At 35.7% G+C, this 21,757-nt stretch overlaps 1 protein-coding gene across 2 annotated transcripts in view; it reads left to right on the top strand.

The window, feature by feature from the left end:
- EEA1 (early endosome antigen 1) overlaps positions 1-21,757 on the top strand; it is a 153,920-nt gene that overhangs the window by 120,985 nt on the left and 11,178 nt on the right. For both annotated transcript variants that reach the window (XM_032170894.2, XM_058424977.1), the window contains 4 exons: positions 6,036-6,366; positions 7,074-7,175; positions 9,721-9,915; positions 20,665-20,847. In XM_032170894.2, coding sequence (XP_032026785.1) covers positions 6,036-6,366; positions 7,074-7,175; positions 9,721-9,915; positions 20,665-20,847 — 811 coding nt within the window. The remainder of the gene's footprint in view (positions 1-6,035; positions 6,367-7,073; positions 7,176-9,720; positions 9,916-20,664; positions 20,848-21,757) is intronic.

Genomic DNA, 21,757 nt, shown 5'->3' with positions numbered 1-21,757 from the left:
AAAATTTGGGTCATCCAGTCTCTTTTCAACAATGATATGGTGCTCATTTCTCTGGCATAAACCTTGTTTTGAGTTGTTCACAAATTTGAATAAGTTACTGTAAAATTAAAAAATTCGGGGCTATTTATGTGTTACCCAAAAGTAGTTAGACTTCTAGCTATACCAAATAGGGAATGGATTCTTTCTTGTAAGAAGCGATCTCAGCCTGGGTAGCATAGCAAGATTGCTTGAGCTTGGGAGGTCGAGGCTATCACACCACTGCACTCCAGCCTGGGCGACAAAGTGATACTCTATCTCAAAAAAAAAAAAAAAAAAGAAATGACCTCAGCTTTGTGACGCATTTTGGCAGATTGTCTATGTTTATGAAGACAAAGGGAACACAAAAACCAGTGTGCCTTCTTGTTTTTATTATTGATGCGAAATTCACACATAGTTAAATGCACAGATTTTACATATGTACTTTGAGTTTTAATCAGTGTATATTCTGTATATCTATGGATCTAGCCATAGCCCCATATAGGACATTGTCATCACTCCAAGAGTTTTTCTCACTTGCCCTTCTAGTCAAGACCTTCCTTATCCTTTTCCTGTAGACAACCACAGTCTATGTGTCTATATGGTATCCTGACACCAGTATCATGGTATTGGTACCTAATATCATAGTATCTAACATCATATAATTATGATATTGAAAGTCATAAATGTAGCTAAGTTGGTGTGGCATAACACACAAAAGAAACCATAAGATATTTTTAATATACCATAAGATGGTATATTTTTAATGTAGCTTTATGATATTAGATATTAATCCTTCACCTTTATTATTTTTCAAGATTGTCTTGACTCTTGTAAGTTCATTGCTTTTCCATATACATTTTTGTATTAACTTGTACATGTCTACAAATAAAACTGTTGTATTTTGATTAGAATTGCCTTGAAACTGTAAATCAATTTGGGGAGAAGTGACATCTTAACAACATTGAGTCTTCTAATACACAAACATATGTCTCTTTATCTACTTGGGCCTTCTTTAATTTCTCTGAGCAGTATTTTATGGTTTTTAACATAGACATCTTGTACATCTTTTGTTAAATTTATTCCTGAGTATTTTTTTAATGCTATTGTAAATGTAATTGTTTTTTAAATTTAATTTTCCACTTATGACTAGTATAAAAATAGAATTTTTAAATATATATTGATTTTCTGCCCTTTAACCTTGTTCAGTTTACTTTTTAGTTTTAGTTGTTTGTAGAGTTCTTGACATTTTCTAACTAGACATTCATGTTATCTGTGAATACAGACAAATTTACTTCTTCCTTTCCAACCTATAGGCCTTTTATGTCTTTTTTCTTGCTGGCTGGGACATTCAGTAACATTTTGAATGTAAATAGTAATGGCAAATATCTTTGCATTATTTCTAATCTTAGGCAGGAAATATTAAATGTTTCCTCATTAAGTTTGAGGTTAGCTGTAGGTTTTTCTGAGATTCCCTTTATCAGATTGAAGACATTACCTTCGATACCTAGTTATATATAAAAAAAAAATTATCGGCCTTGTGGCTCATGCCTGTAATCCCAGAAATTTGGGAGGCCGAGGCAGGCAGATTATCTGAAGTCAGGAGTTCGAGACCAGCCTGGCCAACAGGGCGAAACCTCGTCTCCACTAAAAATACAAAAATCAGCCGGGGGTGGTGGCACGCGCCTGTAATCTCAGCTACTTGGGAGGCTGAAGCATGAGAATTGCTTGAACCCGGGAGGCAGAGGTTTCAGTGAGCCGAGATCACGCCACTGCACTCCAGTGCCACTGCACTCCAACCTAGGCGACAGAGCGAGACTCCATCTCAAAAAAAAAAAATTATTAAAAAAGAAAAATTATTGGGCTTGGATTGAATTTTATCACCTTTTTTTCTGTATCTGTTGATGTGATCATATGGATTTTCTGTTTTATTCTGTTAATATGGTCAGTTACATTGATTGATTTACTGTTAAACCAACCTTGCTTTCCTGGGGTAAATTCACTTGACCATGCTGTATTACCTTTTTATATATTGCTGTTTTTGATTTGATAATACTTTGTTAAAAATTTTTCATATATTTATGAGGGGTATTGGTCTGTAGTATTCTTTTAATATCATTGTCAGGTTTTGATATTAGAGTTAAACTGGCCTTAAAAAGGAATTGAGAAGTATTTCCTCTTCTTCTCCTTTCTGAAATAGTTTGTATAAGATGGATATTACTTGTTTCTTAAAAGTTTGATGGAATTCACTAGTGAACTGGCTAGGCTTAGAGTTCTCTTTCTGGGTTGTTTCATTTGGGGTTCAATTCATTTAATAGACATAGAGCTATTCTAATTTCCTGATTTTTTTCTTGAGTCAGTTTTGGTAAATTGTGTCTTTCAGAAATGTGTTCATTTCCTCTAAACTTCAAATTTATTGGCAGTTGTTCATAATATTATACTTTTGAGGTCTGTTAGGATCTGTAGTAGTGTTCCTCCTTTATTCTTAATTGTGGTAATTTGTCTTTTTAAAAATCAATTTAATTAGAGATTTATCAGTTTTATCAGACTTTTGTAAAAAGCTTTTGATTTAATTGATTTTATCAGTTTTCTATCTTATTTATTTCTCTATTGTTTCCATCTTTAGACCTTATTACTTTGCTTTTTTTTAGTAGCTTTTAAATGTGAAAGCGTCTCTGTGTCTGTCTACATTTTATAGTATCTGTTTCTTTTTTTCAGTTACCCACTTTTCACTTGTCAATGCTAGATGTAAGATTTCTGCAGATGGTAGTATGTAGCCTTATTCTAATAAAATCAGTGTATTATGACAGTTTTGCCACAGATGGAATAAATTATCTTGAAGGAGGATATCTTTTTCCTAATTTGCACTAAAGTGCTCAGTGGATTTATGGCAGCTCTGAGTATAAGGGTGGATTGGTTTAGAAGATATTGGGACCTATAAGATTTATTGGTATATGAAATTTCAAGTGTCTCCGGTGGCAGAATGGGCATGTGCTTCTGAACATATATAGCCATAGAAGTGCTTAGCTGCAGCATCATTCCTTCACTCCCAAGGTAGAATTAGTCTCTTGCCCAGCTTATCCTAGATGTTGATGCTGAATTTGGGTCCTGCCATGCTGAGATCTTCAATGAACACATCACTCACCATTATTTTGATGGATAAAAATCAGTTCCACCCAATTCATTTGAATGTCTTCATATGACTGGTTACATTTGAGTACATTTTGTCTTTAAACATCAGATCACCTACTCTGACTGAGTTGATGGACTTGACTTGTGTCAAGGGGATGAGGGCTCTTGACTGTTCCAGTAGTAAAGGTAGAGACTAAGAACCTGAGAAAAGTCCTCTTCAGAAAGGTGAAATAAAACCCATCAGAGTTGATGATTAAGTTGTTCCACACCTTCATGGTTTTCATCCTTGTTTGGGGATATGATGGTGAAAATATTCTCATTTTCATATCTAGTAAATTGGTTCCTGATACTTTGAATTGGAGGTTATAGAATTGCATCTCATGCATTCCTCCTCACGGTAGTTTCCAGTGCCTACATATTTGAGGAGCATATCTGATCCATTACATTACCAACCAAATGGTTCATCATTATCTCTAGAATGCAGTCATCAGTCCATGAAGATCATCTCCGAGATGGCTTTTGTTCTCTTCCTCAAAAACCCTGCAGGCCCAATGGTTCTTTCTGTTTCCAATGGGCCCAATGGAAGTGGACCCATTTTCATTCAATGTTCTAATCTCATGGTTCAGAATTCACTTACAGGGCTCCCACATCCTATTGGGGTAGGAAAACCTTTAAGACTAAGATCTTTCTTGCCTATGTACTTTGTACATACATTTCTCCTCTGAGGTCTTCTCACATTTCTGGAGTACTAACTAGGCAAGGAGGGCTGGGGTCCCTTCTGCTCTTATATCAGATAAACATATAGAGACTTTGACTAAACCCCACTCATGAGTCCAGGGCTCGGCCCAAATAACAGGATACAGGGCTCCCCTTTTTGAGGGCCCACTTACATTTATACACCCAATGTTTCCCTCCCATTTTACAATGTATTTTCATTCCTCTGCAGTTTAATATATTTTCTGATTTCCTTTGTGATTCCTTCTTTAATGTGTAGGTTATAAGTATGTTTGCTTTCCAAATATTGAGGCTTTCCTAGATGTATTATTATTACTAATTTTTTTTTTTTTTTGAGACGGAGTCTCACTCTGTCGCCCAGCCTGGAGTGCAGTGGCACGATCTCGGCTCACTGCAACCTCTGCCACCCTGGGTTCAAGCGATTCTCCTGCTTCAGCCTGCCGAGTAGCTGGGATTACAGGCGCCTGCCATCATGCCTGGCTAATTTTTGTATTTTTAGTAGAGATGGGGTTTCACTGTGTTAGCCAGGTTGGTCTCGATCTCCTGACCTTGTGATCCACCCGCCTTGGCCTCCCAAGTGCTGGGATTACAGGCGTGAGCCACTGCGCCTGGCCCTAATTTCTAATTTAATTCTATTGTGGTCAGAGAACATTCTTGGTAAAATTCAAACTTTTGAAAATAAGTCTTATTTAAGGCCCAGCATAATGGCTTATCATAATTAATTTTTCATGTGCACATATATGTACTCTGTGTTATTGCGTGGAGTGGCTATAAATAACAATTACAGTGCTGTTCTTATTGTCTATATTCTTGCCAATTTGTTCCTCTGGTTGTTCTATCAGTTTCTAAAAAGAGATATTATAGTTTCCAACTATGATTGTGGACTTGTTTTTTTCTTCCTTTAGTTACTTAAAAAAAAAAAACAAGTTTCACAGTGACTATGTAAGCCTCTATTTCTGTTTTGCTTTCTTTGATTCACATAGTCTTATGATTTTGTAATTAATTTTGAAAAAGTTAAGCAGCATAGTAAATAAATATATCAAGTCTTAATTTTAGGGTTGCTTGACAGGGATTTTAACTATATTAAAATGTAAAATAATATTAGTATAATGACTTTTCCACTTGGACCTTTAAAAATCAAGGAGGCATAATATCTTGTGAACCTATTAAGCTTTAACATCTTTTCCAGCTATTTTTTAGGAGGTAAAAGTGTGTTTCTAGAACTAAAAAATTAGATTTCGAGGTATAAATACAGTTTTGATATTGTATTAATACACAATTGCAAATACTTTATTAGTACATCTTTTAACAACCTCCCTTTAACATATTGTTGAATTATTTTTATTGGTTACAAATTTATTCTGATTACATTGGAACTAGTGTGCATTCTAGAAATACTGTTACTTAGGATCTGGTTTTGACTTTTAAAATGGCTGTTATTTATAGTGTATTGGGGGTTTTGCTGTATAATTTGCATAGTTTCTTTTATGAAAACAATAAAAGTCTATAGCTTTCTAAAGCTATAACTTTATTTCTTCATTCTTGTTGCTTTTTTCATTCATGTATAAGAGACCTATATTAAGGAACAAATGATAACAAATCCTTTGTATAATCTGCTAGGTTCTAGGGTTAAAGTAAATCATTTGTCTTCCCTCTATATTGTAAATAAAATATTTCTTTTATTTTCTTACTTTGATTTTTTTCTGGGTTAACCATAAATATTTTGAAGCTTAAGAACTGTCACACATAATGTGTTTCATGTTTTCAAGGAAAGAGACAAAGTTCTCTCTGCATTGAAGAACTAACTGTAATGAATAGATTCTTTATGGAAGAACGTTTCTGGTCTGTGATACATAGTTTTTTTCCTCGGGATTAGTTGTGGTGGACAAAAATGGATTAAATCAGGAAGCTTAGATTTGTCTTCACTACTAACTTATTTGACTTGGGAAAAATAATCTACATCTGTTAAATGATCAAATGAGATATTCTAAAGTATTTTTCAGTGGTGTGATTTTATGAAATTAGGTTATTTTTACTTGTGAACCATACAAAAAAGTTTCAGAACTCAGTAATTTTTTGTGATTAATTTTGAATGGTAAATTAGAAGTGGTAAATTATGTGTTATTTAAAAAGATTGTTTTTTAAATATTTAGAGTATCCAGTACAAGATTGGATCTACAGAAAAAATCTGAAGCCCTTGAAAATATCAAGCAAAAGCTTACCAAGCAAGAGGAAGAAAAAAAAATCCTGAAACAAGAATTTGAAACTTTAAGTCAAGAAGCAAAGATTCAGCACAAGGAATTGAATAACAGAATTCAAACAACAGTAACAGAACTACAAAAAGTAAAAGTGGAGAAAGAAGCTTTAATGACAGAGCTTTCTACAGTAAAGGACAAACTATCAAAAGTTTCTGAGTCTTTGAAAAACTCCAAAAGTGAATTTGAAAAGGAGAATCAGAAAGGAAAAGCCGCTATATTAGACTTGGTTAGTAGTTTACATTTACTTTCTTAGGTAGAAGTGATTATTTTATTTAAAATGCACTGATTTTTCTGCTTAATTCACAGTTTGCTTTTCTTTCCGCATTTAAATAGTTTAAAGTAGTTCTTATGAGGAAATTAATTGGGATTGCTTAACCTGAGAAGAAGCCCAAGATAGTAATGTGGGTGCGTATGCACCTGTGAGCACGCCATTTTCTAAAGGCCAAGAATATTTTCGGTTGAATATCAGTCTTTCTCATGTGTGTTATTATGTTCTTTTCTGTTTGGAGAAAACGTTTTCTATCTGTACACTTTTCCTATTGTGATCGTTTCTTAATTTATTGTTTTCTAAGTTTTCTTGCTTCCATTTTCTTGAAGCCCATTGCTATAAAAGTAGTGTGGCAAGTTAATTAGAACGAATTGTGTGACATAAAATGTGATTTCTAAAGTGTTCTAAGATATCATCTTAATATTGTTTAAAATATGCCATTGTGACTTGGTTGATGATCAAAACCCTTAGTGTTTTGTTGTCCCTCCTCCATTACTTCTGTAATATTTTCCTAGTTTTATCATTGAGATGGATGATCCTGTCTTATCTTAGCTCATCAATAATTTTAGTTTATTTCTTCATGTGTATCTTACTAAGGTTATAAACTAAACTTCTTAAGGTTATTGCAAATATTTTTTATGTAATATAGTTTTCATTTTTTTAAGGAGAAAACTTGCAAAGAATTAAAGCATCAACTTCAAGTGCAGATGGAAAACACACTTAAGGAACAGAAGGAACTGAAGGAGTCACTTGAAAAAGAGAAGGAGGTAAGATTTTTTTTTTTCTGTAACATAAAATCTGTAAAGTATAGTAAGGTCTTTATATTTTCAAATAAATATATAAAGCATGTTTGTTCTTGGGGACATTTCCGCAGATAATTTTTTTTATAGTTTTAAGAAAAATAAGCATTTTCACACTGATATTTAAGTCATAGGTTTATTTCTCTGAAATGTAACAAATCATGTATATAGTTTAAAATTGTTATTCGTATTTTGCCTACTATTAAAAAGACTTAAGCTAGTTTATAATCAAAGGCCCAAATAAAGGAATATAATTAATAAAGGTAGAAAATTGAGTCAGCTAACTACAGAGTTAAGGACCATTTTTATGGTTGAAAAAAAAATCTTAAAAGGCTTTCTATAGAAATGACCTTTATTTCGTGGACTCTTTATGGCTCTTTATTTCATGGACATTTATACACATACTAATGTATACTTGATAATGGTTGTAGAACAACCAAAATATTTTTCTGTGGTTAATGCTTCTATTGTTTCCAACAAAAACAGACAAGCAAATGAGTAAACAAATGGGTATAATATATGGTTGTTACTCTCTGAAGCCATACCTGCTAGCTGCTAGAGTCCAGGCATGCAACTTTCTAGAAAATCTGATTTGATAAAGGAGCAAGACATAGTACTGACAAGTATTTGATGTGATTGTATTCTAGTTGTTGATTGAAAGCAGACTTGTGTTGTAGATGCCAGCCATGTAAGTAGCAAAATTATAATTGCTTCATGCCCAAGTTCTGAATCAGGATTGTTCAAATTTATATCCTGGCTATGCCATTTATTAGCTATGCCATTTTGCCATCTTTTAGACCGAATACTTAATCTCTGTGCTCTAGTTTCTATATGATAGAGTCTATGTGAATCTATGTGATAGAGTTATTGTGAGAAATAAATGGGTTAATATCTTTAAAGTACTCAGGACACTGACTATAATCAAGTAAATGCTCATGCTAGTTATTATTTTATCATTGGTTATATCATATCATCCTTATTGTCATACTATCTGACTCCTGTTTTGCATAAAGATATTTTGCTCTTCATTGTGGAGATAAGCTGAGACGTCTATATATAACACTAACATTTTTTCAAAAGTAACTTTGGATATGGTCAAATGCTTGAATGTAATGCTAGGTTCTTAGTGAAATATGCATAGAACATGAAAACATGACTTTGGTTGGAGGGTGGGAGATAATAGTGGTTTACCTTGGTGACAGAGGAACCTCAGTGTGACTTCTGTATGATGTCTGAATTTGAACAGAAACATATCCTAGTGGACTGTACAAACAAGGTAGTAAAATATGCCCCAGATCTCTAAATGAAGTAACTCTTCTACAGTGTATTATTATTATTATTTTAAACAGAGTCTCGCTCTGTCACCCAGGCTGGAGTGCAGTGGCGCAATCTCGGCTCACTGCAACCTCCACCTCCTAGGTTCAAGCAATTCTCCTGTCTCGGCCTCCCAAGTAGCTGGGATTACAGGTGCCTGCCACCACGCCTGGCTAATTTTTGTATTTTTAGTAGAGACAGGTTTCACCATGTTGCCCAGGCTGGTCTCGAGCCCCTGACCTCAAGTAATCTGCCCGTGTTGGCCTACCAAAGTGCTGGGATTATAGGCGTGAGCACCTGGCCTGTGCAGTGTAATTTAATGTCATCAGACAGATACTAAACGTATTTTGTCAAAAGTGATTTTGTTTTTATCATAGTTACTATAGAGCTATTCTTTGTGACAACTGTGGCCAACAGGCTTAGTGGTGTATGAGAATTTTTTTTTTTAATTATTATTTTTTGAGATGGAGTCTCTTGCTCTGTTGCCCAGGCTGGAGTGCAGTGGTGCGATCTCAGCTCACTGCAAGCTCTGCCTCCTGGGTTCACACCATTCTCCTGCCTCAGCCTCCCGAGTAGCTGGGACTACAGGCACCTGCCACCACACCCGGCTGATTTTTTTGTATTTTTAGTAGAGACGGGGTTTCACTGTGTTAGCCAGGATGGTCTCGATCTCCTGACCTCGTGATCCTCCCGCCTTAGCCTCCCAAAGTGCTGGGATTACAGGCGTGAGCCACCGTGCCTGGTTGAGAATATTCTTGAAAGATAATTGACATCCAACAATTTAGACATTGATGTTGACATACCTATTTTCTGTGATACAAGAGAATACTAATGTAGATAATTTACAAGCTGTAACTATACAATTATAAGTTAAAAAGAAAAGTAGTATTAAAAAATAATAAAGATTAATCCAGCATGTCACCTAATAGTGAGTAGTGTTGGTTCTGAAAGCAATATGAGGCAGGTATCTTTACTAATTATCTGTAGCCAACAGCCTCAGTAATTTCTTCCTAGAGTAGTGCCTGGAGTGTAGTAGTTACTCAGTAGATTGTCTTTTGAATGAACAAATGAAAGCTAAATAGATTTTTTTTTTCTAGTTACTCAGTACATCGTCAAAAGACAATGTACTGAGTAACAAACAAACATTTGTTCATATGACGAACAAATGAAGGCTAAATAGATTTTTTTTTTCTTTCAGGCTTCTCATCAGTTGAAATTGGAACTCAATTCAATGCAGGAACAACTTATACAGGCCCAGAATACTTTAAAACAAAAGGAAAAAGAAGAGCAACAACTTCAGGGGAACATAAATGAGCTAAAGCAATCAAGTGAACAGAAGAAAAAACAAGTGGAAGCACTCCAAGGAGAGCTTAAAATTGCTGTTTTACAGAAGGTAGTGATATATTTGTTTACTTTTTATAGGAAGAAAAACTTGGCAATTAAGAAAATAGTATGATGATTAATACAGATGGATGAGTTGCAACATAGAAAAGTTTACATAAGCTAAATTTTTTCTAAGTTTAATATATGAAAGCATTTGATTATATTATCAAATACCTGAGTCTGGATTTCCATTCACTGTAACTCTGTTGTCAGATAATCGTTATTTAAAATTATCTTACTAATCATTTGATAGACATGAAACTACCTTATTAAAAATAATACATAACTGGCTGGGCACAGTGGCTCACGCTTGTAATCTCAGCACTCCGAGGCAGGCAGATCACCTGAGGTCAGGAGTTCAAGACCAGCCTGGCCAACATGGCGAAACCCCATCTCTACTAAAAATACAAAAATTAGCTGGGCGTCATGGTGCATTCCTGTAATCCCAGCTACTCAGGAAGCTGAGGCAGGAGGCGGAGGTTGCAGTGAGCTGAGATCATGCCACTGCACTTCAGCCTGGGCGGCAGAGGTACTCTGTCTCAAAAAAAAAAAAAATAATAATAATAATAATGTAACACTTAAGGAAATAATTTATGCAACATTCATAGTGTATTAGAAAAATTTAAAAGAATTTAAAATAAATCATTCTTATTAAGGGCTAAGAACAAAAATTACAAAGTGGGATATCTTAAAAACATTCACTAGTGTAAAGCTTCATATAGTTTTAATTATTAATATTTTAAGTTACACCATAATGGTTTCCATTTCCAAACCTATTCTAATTTATTATTGAGCATATTTTTTATTCTTAAGTGTTTTAATACTTGTCCAGACCAAGAGTTGGTAAAAATGGATTATACTTAATATGAAATATTTGAACACAGTGAGTTCTTTCTCTACTGTTAGTATGTCCGTGTTAATTGGTCTATGGAGAAGAGAGTAGAATCCCTACTATGTAGAATAAACTAAATATATAATGCCATTAAGAGTTGGCTGTCATACTGCTAAAGTACAAAGTATATAAATGAAAACAATCAAAAAAACACATTTTATGTTGACTGCTGTTTTTGTAACTATTATTATGCTGCTTTACAAAATAGTAGTTCTTTAATAATACAACCAAGAGTAGACAAATGTGTCTATTCTTTTGTTTTTGTTACCATATATAATCAAAAGTCAACATGTAATTATCACAGTGCATACTTTATTGTATGCTTTCATATCCTGAGGTCATTTTCTTCGAAATATACTAGACTTGTATCCAAATATTTACAAAATCTTCATTTTTATAGCATCGTAACTTAGTGAAATAAAAAATACAAGTATTTTTAGCACGTTTTCTTATTTAAAAATTATGAATTATAATAATATTTCTTTTGGATTTGTGATTAATATATATTGCCTGTACAGTTGCCCCTCCATATCTGTAGATTCCGTAACTGCAGTTGGAATTGAAAATATTTGGGAGAAGAAAAGCAATAAAAAGTAACAGTACAGTATTAAAAAATAATACAAAATTGGCTGGGTGCAGTGGCTCACACCTGTAATCCCAGCACTTTGGGAGGCTGAGGTAGGCAGATCACTTAAGGTCAGGAGTTTGAGACCAGCCTGGCCAACATGGTGAAATCCTGTCTCTACTAAAAATACAAAAATTAGCTGGGTGTGGTGGTGTGCACCTGTAGTCCCAGCTACTCTGAAGGCTGAGGCAGGAGACTCGCTGGAACCCCAGAGGCAGAGATTGCAGTGAGCCAAGATCACGCCACTGCACTCCAGCTTGGGCAACAGAGTGAGACTACGTCTCAAAAAAGCAAACAAAACCAAAACACCCAAGATTTAAAATACAGTAAAACAACTATTTACATAGCATTTACTATGTATATTTACATAGCATAGTTGTATCAGGTATTGTAAGTAATCTAGAGATGTTCAAGCCAGGCAGATCTGAATTCAAATTTGTTTAATTTTGTTAAATTTGCACACATTAACTTACTGGTCATAGAGAAATGATTCATCTTTCTGAGCTCAATTTAATGGAGTCATAGAGTTGTTGTAAAGATTGAGATAATGTAGTTAAAGTTTCTAGTACTGTGACCCATACAATGTGGAAGTAAAATAGTTGTTGGATATTATATGGAAGTATAGCAAACTGTGACCTGAGTAATAGGCCATGACAAAGTTATCATTGTCACTGGCCCATGGTGAAGTAGGGAAAACAAGGATAATGTTTAAATGGGTATAGATGTATGTGTGTACACACTTAAATGTATATATAAAACATAAAAATATATATGCAAACATTATATCTAGATATGTAGTTTTGTATCTATAGCTATAGAGTTATATATATAAGTAGATATCTATAGATATATAGTTTTTCACATTGAAGGTCATAATGCACTTACACATTTTCTGCATATATATATATAAATAAAAAGTAATACTACAGCATTAAAAATAATACCAAAATTTAAAATACAGTAAAAACAACTATTTACATAGCATTTATACTGTTAATGCTATGTTACCTAATGGTATTGTAAGTAATCTAAAGATGATTTAAAACATTTTATATAGCATCAGACTATTTGGGAGTTACTGATCTAGAATCAAGAAAGCATGCTGTTAAGTCAACAATCCCTCACCAACTTTGTTCAAAATCTAATGTGGAAATATACAATGAATAAGATATGGCCCCTTACTTTCAAGGAGCTTATAATTTAATGAGAGAGCAAAATATAAAGCAAAAGAAAACTGTATTATATAATGGAGCAGTTATCAAACTGTTGAATTTATCTGTTTTTTTTTTTCATTTAACTTCTTCACTAATGATTTGAGTTCCTCAAAGACAGAGAACTTTGTCTTTTCTAGCAAATAAGCTCTTAATCATTTTAAAAAAATGAACGAATGAGTTTGTCAGAGGAAAAATATTGAAAGCCCAAACATGAGCCCAAAGAGCTATTATGGCCATTATTGAGACTTCACAGAGAGCTTAGTTAAGAGTCAGAACAATAATTAAAGAGTAAGAAACCTAGATTTGTGAAAAAATGTTAAAGAAAAGAAGTAGTATTTTAGAAAAGAAAATGTGTAAGTGCATTATGACCTTCAATGTGAAAAAGATATCCACGAATTCTTCAATGTGAATTGGAAGAAGAACTCTATGAAAGGAAGATGGCATGGGATGTTATCAGATACTGTATAGGGAGATCAGCTCTCTGCTCCCCCATAGGCAGTTAGCACCAATTCCTATCACTCTGTCTCCTAGCTTTCTTGAATCCATCCTTCTCATTTTCCTCTGCTGCAGCCTTAGTCCAGTTTCTTTTCCTCTTATCTAGGCTGTTAATATAGCTTAATAAATGTTCCAGGCCCTCCAGTCTATTTGTCATTCATTCACTTGTTTCAGAAATATTACTAGGCACTTATTTTATGCCATGGCACAATTCTAGGTGCTGAAGACATAGCTGTGAACAAAACAGACATGGGACCTGTTCTTGTGGAGCTTATACTTCAGTGGGTAGAGAAACTAAACAGAGATGTATGAAAGATAGTGATGGGACATAATTCTACTAAAGGTTGGGTGATCAAAGAAGCTTTGCTGAAGAGATTTGAGTTGTTGTTGGTATTTTCTAAAAACAGATCACCAATATGGTTAAATTTGGTTGTGAGGGAGAAGGTAACATGAGATGAGCTCAGATAATTAGACAGGGACCAGATCATTTATATGCAAATTATAAAAGATAACAGAATGGTTTATTTTATTCTAAGGGCAATTGGACTCTATTGGAGAATTTAGAACAGAGAATGGTGGGGTTTGACTAAAGGGAAAATAAAGGATTTTGTGAATGATTATAATGATTTGTGAATATATTTTGGAAGTTGAGTCATCAAGACTTTCTGATAGATTCGAAAGTGAGAGGTAATAGGAAGAGGATCAAGGATAACTTGGGTTTGTGCATGTCGGTAGTTGGTAATGCCATTTATTGGGGGAAGTAGCAGCTTTTTTTTTCTTTTATTTAAGTTCTAGGTTACATGTACACAACACGCAGGTTTGATACATAGGTATACATGTGCCATGTTGGTTTGCTGCACCCATCAACTCATCTCCTAATGATATCCCTCCCCCAGCCCCCCACCCCCCGACAGGCCCTGGTGTGTGATGTTCTCCTCCTTGTGTCCAAGTGATCTCATTGTTCACTTCCCACCTATGAGTGGGAACATGCGGTGTTTGGTTTTCTGTCCTTGTGATAGTTTGCTGTGAATGATGGTTTCCAGCTTCATCCGTGTCCCTGAAAAGGACACGAACTCATCCTTTTTTATGGCTGCATAGTATTCCATGGTGTATATGTGCCACATTTTTTTTTATCCGGTCTATCATTGATGGACATTTGGGTTGGTTCCAAGTCTTTGCTATTGTGAATAGTGCCACAATAAACATACATGTGCATGTGTCTTTATAGTAGCATGATTTATAATCCTTTGGGTATTTGCCCAGTAATGGGATGGCTAGATCAGATGGTATTTCTAGTTCTAGATCCTTGAGGAATCGCCACACTGTCTTCCACAATGGTTGAACTAATTTACACTCCCACCAACAGTGTAAAAGTGTTCCTGTTTCTCCACATCCTCTCCAGCATCTGTTGTTTCCTGACTTTTTAATGATTGCCATTCTAACTGGCGTGAGATGGTGTCTCATTACAGTTTTGATTTGCATTTCTCTGATGGCCAGTGATGATGAGCATTTTTTCCTGTGTCTGTTGGCAGCATAGATGTCTTCTTTTGAGAAGTGTCTGATCATATCCTTTGCCCACTTTTTGATGGGGTTGTTTGTTTTTTTCTTGTAAATTTGTTTGAGTTCTTTGTAGATTCTGGATATTAACCTTTTGTCACATGGGAAGATTGCAAAAATTTTCTCCCATTCTGTAGGTTGCCTGTTCACTCTGATGGTAGTTTCTTTTGCCATGCTGAAGCTCTTTAGTTTAATTAGATCCCATTTGTCTATTTTGTCTTTTGTTGTCATTGCTTTTGGTGTTTTAGTCATGAAGTCCTTGCAATGTGGGCTCTTTTTTGGTTCCATATGAACTTTAAAGTAGTTTTTTCTGATTCTATGAAGAAAGTCATTGGTAGCTTGATGGTGATGGCATTGAATCTATAAATTACTTTGGGCAGTATGGTCATTTTCACGATATTGTTTCTTTATCCATGAGCATGGAATATTCTTCCATTTGTTTGTGTCCTCTTTTATTTCATTGAGCAGTGGTTTGTAGCTGTCCTTGAAGAGGTCCTTCACATCCCTTGTAAGTTGGATTCCTAGGTATTTTATTCTCTTCGGAACAATTGTGAACAGGAGTTCACTCATGATTTGGCTCTCAGTTTGTTAATAGTGTATAGGAATGCTTGTGATTTTTGCACATTGATTTTGTATCCTGAGACTTTGCTGAAGTTGCTTATCAGCTTAAGGAGATTTTGGGCTGAGACGATGGGGTTTTCTAAATATACAATCATGTCATCTGCACACAGGGACAAGTTGACTTCCTCTTTTCCTAATTGAATACCCTTTATTTCTTTCTCTTGCCTGACTGCCCTGGCCAGAACTTCCAACACTATGTTGAATAGGAGTGGTGAGTGAGGGCATCCTTGTCTTGTGCCGGTTTTTAAAGGGAATTCTTCCAGTTTTTGCCCATTCACTGTGATATTGGCTGTGGGTTTATTATAAGTAGTTCTTATTATTTTGAGATATGTTCCATCAATACCTAGTTTGTTGAGAGTTTTTAGCGTGAAGGGCTGTTGAATTTTGTTGAAGGGCTTTTCTGCATCTATTGAGATATCATGTGGTTTTTGTTGTTGGTTCTGTTTATGTGATGGATTACGTTTATTGATTTGCGTATGTTGAACCAGCCTTGCATCCCAGGGATGAAGCTGACTTGATTGTGGTAGATAAGCTTTTTGATGTGCTGCTAGATTCGGTTTGCCAGTATTTTATATAAGGATTTTCGCATCAATGTTCATCAGGGATATTGACCTAAAATTCTCTTTTTTTGTTGTGTCTCTTCTGGGCTTTGGTATCAGGGTGATGTTGGTCTCATAAAATTAGTTAGGAAGGATTTCCTCTTTTTCTATTGATTGGAATAGTTTCAAAAGGAATAGTACCAGCTACTCTTTGTATCTCTGGTAGAATTCGGCTGTGAATCTGTCTGGTCCTGGACTTTTTTTGGTTGGTAGGCTATTAATTATTGCCTCAATTTCAGAGCCTGTTATTGGTCTATTCAGAGATTCAGCTTCTTCCTGGTTTAGTCTTGGGAGGGTGTATGTGTCTAGGAATTTATCGATTTCTTCTAGATTTTCTAGTTTATTTGCGTAGAGGTGTTTATAGTATTCTGTGATGGTAGTTTGTGTTTCTGTGGGATCGGTGGTAATATCCCCTTTATCATTTTTTTATTGTATCTATTTGATTCTTCTCTCTTTTCTTCTTCATTAGTCTTGCTAGCGGTCTATCAATTTTGTTGATCTTTTCAAAAAACCAGCTGCTGCATTCATTGAATTTTTTTGAAAGGTTTTTTTGTGTCTCTATCTCCTTCAGTTCTGCTCTGATCTTAGTTATTTCTTGCCTTGTGCTCGCTTGTAAATTTGTTTGCTGTTGCTTCTCTAGTTCTTTTAATTGTGATGTTAGGGTGTCGATTTTAGTTCTTTCTTGCTTTCTCTTGTGGGCATTTAGTACTATAAATTTCCCTCTACACACTGCTTTAAATGTGTCCCAGAGATTCTGGTACGTTGTGTCTTTGTTCTCATTGGTTTCAAAGAACATCTTTATTTCTGCCTTAATTTTGTTATTTACCCAGTAGTCATTCAGGAGCAAGTTGTTCAGTTTTCATGTAGCTGTGCGGTTTTCAGTGAGTTTCTTAATCCTGAATTCTAATTTGATTGCACTGTGGTCTGAGAGACAGTTTGTTGTGATTTCTGTTCTTTTACGTTTGTTGAGGAGTGCTTTACTTCCAATTATGCGGTCAATTTTAGAATAAGTGTGATGTGGTGCTGAGAAGAATGTATATTCTGTTGATTTGGGGTGGAGAGTTCTGTAGATGTCTGTTAGGTCTGCTTGTTGCAGAGCTGAGTTCAGGTCCTGGATATCCTTCTGTCTCATTGATCTGTCTAATATTAACAGCGGGGTGTTAAAGTCTCCCATTATTATTGTGTGGGAGTCTAGGTCTCTTTGTAGGTCTCTAAGGACTTGCTTTATGATTCTGGGTGCTCCTGTATTGGGTGCATATATATTTAGGATAGTTAGCTCTTGTTGAACTGATCCGTTTACCATTATGTAATGGCCTCTTTGTCTCTTTTGATCTTTGTTGGTTTAAAGTATGTTTTATCAGAGACTAGGATTGCAACCCCTGGTGTTTTTTTGCTTTCCATTTGCTTGGTAGATCTTCCTCCATCCCTTTATTTTGAGCCTGTGTGCGTCTTTGCATGTGAGATGGGTCGCTTGAATATAGCACACTGATGGGTCTTGACTCTTTATCCACTTTGCCTGTCTGTGTCTTTTAATTGGGGCATTTAGCCCGTTTATATTTAAGGTTAATATTGTTATGTGTGAATTTGATCCTGCCATTATGATATTTGCTGGTTATTTTGCCCATTAATTGATGCAGTTTCTTCATAGCATCCATGGTCTTTACAGTTTGGCCTGTTTTTGCAGTGGCTGGTACCATATTTAGTGCTTCCTTCAGGAGCTCTTGTAAGGCAGGCCTGGTGGTGACAAAATCTCTCAGCATTTGCTTGTCTGGAAAGGATTTTATTTCTCTTTCACTTATGAAGCTTAGTTTGGCTGTATATAAAATTCTGGGTTGAAAATTATTTTCTTTAAGAATGTTGAATATTGGCCCCTACTCTCTTCTGGCTTGTAGGGTTTCTGCCGAGAGATCTGCTGTTAGTCTGATGGGCTTCCCTTTGTGGGTAACCCGACCTTTCTCTCTGGCTGCCCTTAACATTTTTTCCTTCATTTCAACCTTGGTGAATCTGACAATTATGTGTCTTGGGGTTGCTCTTCTTGAGGAGTAACTTTGTGGTGTTCTCTGTATTTCCTGAATTTGAATGTTGGCCCGCCTTGCTAGGTTGGGGAAGTTCTCCTGGGTAATATCCTGAAGAGTGTTTTCCAACTTGGTTCCATTCTCCCCATCACCTTCAGGTACACCAATCAAATGTAGATTTGGTCTTTTCACACAGTCCATATTTCTTGGAGGCTTTGTTCATTTCTTTTTATTCTAACCTTGTCTTCTTGCTTTATTTCATTCATTTGATCTTCAATCACTGATACCCTTTCTTCCATTTGATCGAGTCAGCTGTTGAAGCTTGTGCATGTGTCATGAAGTTCTCATGCCATGGTTTTCAGCTGCATTTCTACACTGTTTATTCTAGTTAGCCATTCATCTAATCTTTTTCTCAAGGTTTTTAGCTTCCTTGCGATGGGTTCAAACATCCTCCTTTAGCTTGGAGAAGTTTGTTATTACCGACCTTCTGAAGCCTGTGTCTGTCAACTCATCAAAGTTATTCTCCATCCAGCTTTGTTCCATTGCTGGCGAGGAGCTGCGATCCTTTGGAGAAGAGGCACTCTGATTTTTAGAATTTTCAGCTTTTCTGCTCTGGTTTCTCCCCATCTTTGTGGTTTTATCTACCTTTGGTCTTTGATATTGGTGACCTACAGGTGGAGTTTTGGTGTAGATGACCTTTTTGTTGATGTTGATGTTATTCCTTTCTGTTTGTTAGTTTTCCTTCTAACAGTCAGGTCCCTCAGCTGCAGATCTGTTGGAGTTTGCTGGAGTTCCACTCCAGACCCTGTTTGCCTGGGTATCACCAGCGGAGGCTGCAGAACAGTGAATATTGCAGAACAGCAAATATTACTGCCTGATCCTTCCTCTGGAAGCTTCGTCCCAGAGGGGCAGCTGCCTATATGAGGTGTCTGTTGGCCCCTACTGGGAGGTGTCTCCCAGTTAGGCTACTCAGGGGTCAGGGACCCACTTGAGGATGCAGTCTGTCCGTTCCCAGAGCTCAAAAGCCATGCTGGGAGAACCACTGCTCTCTTCAGAGCTGTCAGACAGGGACCTTTAAGTCTGCAGAAGTTGTCTGCTGCCTTTTGTTTAGCTATGCCCTGCCCCCAGAGGTGGAGTCTAGAGGCAGTAGGGCTTGTTGAGCTGTGGTGGGCTCCGCCCAGTTCGAGCTTCCTGGCCACTTAGTTTACCTACTCAAGCCTCAGCAATGGCAGACCCCCCTCTCCGAGGCAGGCTCAGAAGTAGCAGCTGTTTGATGCTCGTGGCTACTCTCAGGAACCCAGATTTCTGCTTGAGATAGATATGTCAGTCATTCAAGTGGAGACATCAGGAAGATACGTAGATATAAGAACCCAGAGTTCAGATGGAGAGATTGCAGTTAGAGACATAAGTTTGGGAGTCAGTTGTAAAGAATATCTTTAAAGCCTGGGACTAGTCGAGATCCGGTTTTTTTTTCTTTTCTTTCTTTTTCTTTTTCTTTTTTTTTTTTTTTTCGAGATGGCGTCTCTCTGTTGCCCAGGATGGAGTGCAGTGGTGTGATCTCGGCTCACTGCAACATCCACCTCCTGGGTTCAGGCAATTCTCCTGCCTCAGCCTCCTGAGTAGCTGGGATTACAAGTGTCTGCCACCACACCCGGCTAATTTTTGTATTTTTAGTTGAGGCGGGGTTTCACCATGTTGGTCAGGCTGGTCTCGAACTCCTGACCTCAGGTGATCACCCACCTCAGCTTTCCAAAGTGTTGGGATTACAGGCGTGAGCCACCATGCCTGGCCTAGTTGAGATCTTCTAAGGAGAGAGTCTATGGATTAAAAGAAGACCAGCAATAGAACTTTGGGGTGTCTCAACATTCACAGAAGTAGCAGCAGAAAAGGAGCTAGTAAAAGACTTTGAGAAGTTATGACCAGTAAGGTAGGAAGAGAACCTAAAATATAAAGTACCTTGGAAACCAGTTGAAGAAAGTGTTTCTAGAAGGAGACATAATCAACTATATCAGGTACAACTGAGAGGTCAAGAAGTTGACAAGGATAAGAATATAGGATTTTGGAACATGGCAGTCATTAATGACTTCAACAGCAATTTTATTGAAGCAGTGTATTTTGAAAGTCAAATACCTATTTTTCATACTATGCATATGTATATGTTTTAACTATGTCATAATTTGTGCATATCTCCTGAATCTTCTTGAAGACTAAAGACAAGTTTAGAGTTTAGAGGAGCTTTAAAACTTTGTGAGATTTTCTTTTTCTGCCTTGATATTAATCAAGATAACCTGTAGATTCCTAAGTTATTCTTGAATTTCTAAGAGTAGAAACTATATATTAATACTTCAACAAAGTAATGGTTTCTTACTTTCTTTCATGTACAAGTTTCCCTTAGTTCCACCTTAAATTACGTCAGCTGAGGCATGTAGCACTGCATGCTCCCTCAGAATGTAGTTGTTACTCTTTCTCCCGAGACCTGATAGTACTTCCCAGTGAAATGCCTTTTAAAAAAAAAGAAAAAATTAATTACTTTTGTATTTTATGGTCTTTAAATTGAGACTTGTTAGATTTTGTAATTCTTTTACGTTATAAGTAATTTACCTTATTGAGGTAGAAATTTGGGGCATAAGTACAGTTCATCTTATTGTTTGGAATTTTCTTCTAGGTGTCTGGATTTTACTTTATATTTGTAATTGGTTTTTGGAATGCATACTGTTTTAAATAACTATTGTATGTTTCAGACAGAGCTTGAGAATAAACTACAGCAACAGTTAACACAGGCAGCCCAGGAACTTGCAGCAGAGAAAGAGAAAATATCAGTATTACAGAACAACTATGAAAAAAGTCAGGAAACTTTCAAACAGCTTCAATCTGATTTCTATGGGAGGGAATCTGAACTTCTAGCCACCAGGCAAGATCTTAAGGTATAGTAAACTATACTGTACCATAAAATCTCAGTAAGTTTTATAGACATTTATTAAATGATCTATTTGAATCCAAATGGGCAAGGAAATGTTAGTATTTGTGGAATAGTATGCTGTTTTCTATTAAATTGTTATTTTGTATTAGCATGCTTTAAAAAATTGTTTAAAATGTGGGCATTTTAAAATGACGTATTTATAATAGTAAGATAATTTGGATATATCTTAATTGTGACACTGTTAACTTAGGTAAGTATTATGCTGTCTTTATGTGTGAATAACTTTAAAGATAGGCTGCTGTTAAGTTTTAAATGTAAACCACTTGTGAAAAAATGCAAGCAATTTTACCATTGTTGGTCAGGCAATTCTGACGTTAGTTATGATATTTGTCAAGTTCCCAATATTACTGGATTGCCTAATGATTAAAATTAGGAGATTATAGCTCAAAATAAACTTACCCTTAATTATATAACAATGTATAGGAATTTTGTCTTTGGTAATACTATTTGATTAGATAAAGTATCAAGTTTATTAAATTGAAGGATAATGGGAAAAGGGTAAACAATTTTTAGGTCACAGGAAGGTACCAGTTTTCTAAGGAAAATGGAATATTTGTGTTCTCTCACAGAAGATTCAGCCAGTTTTTTTTCTCTCTCTCTTTTTGTTAAGGGGAAATGCTTTATCTGTTTCTTTCCTATGTTTGGGATTTTGTTTATTTAATTTAAAGTGCATATTACAAAAGTCTGAGAATGAAAGAATATTAAAATGTTTTATTTAGATAGGGAGCATATATTTTATCCATAGGCTGTTACAGGGAATTATGAAGGATGTGGGACTTGATTAGGTCCTGAATTTGAATACCCAGAGACTCCAGAGAAAGGTAATTTTATTCAGGGGCATATTTGAGAAAAGG

The sequence above is a fragment of the Hylobates moloch genome, unplaced genomic scaffold, assembly GCF_009828535.3.
Source record: "Hylobates moloch isolate HMO894 unplaced genomic scaffold, HMol_V3 SCAFFOLD_12, whole genome shotgun sequence".
NCBI lineage: Eukaryota > Metazoa > Chordata > Mammalia > Primates > Hylobatidae > Hylobates > Hylobates moloch.
Note: the sequence above shows the minus strand (reverse complement) of the source record. Positions and strands in the feature narration are given on the sequence as shown.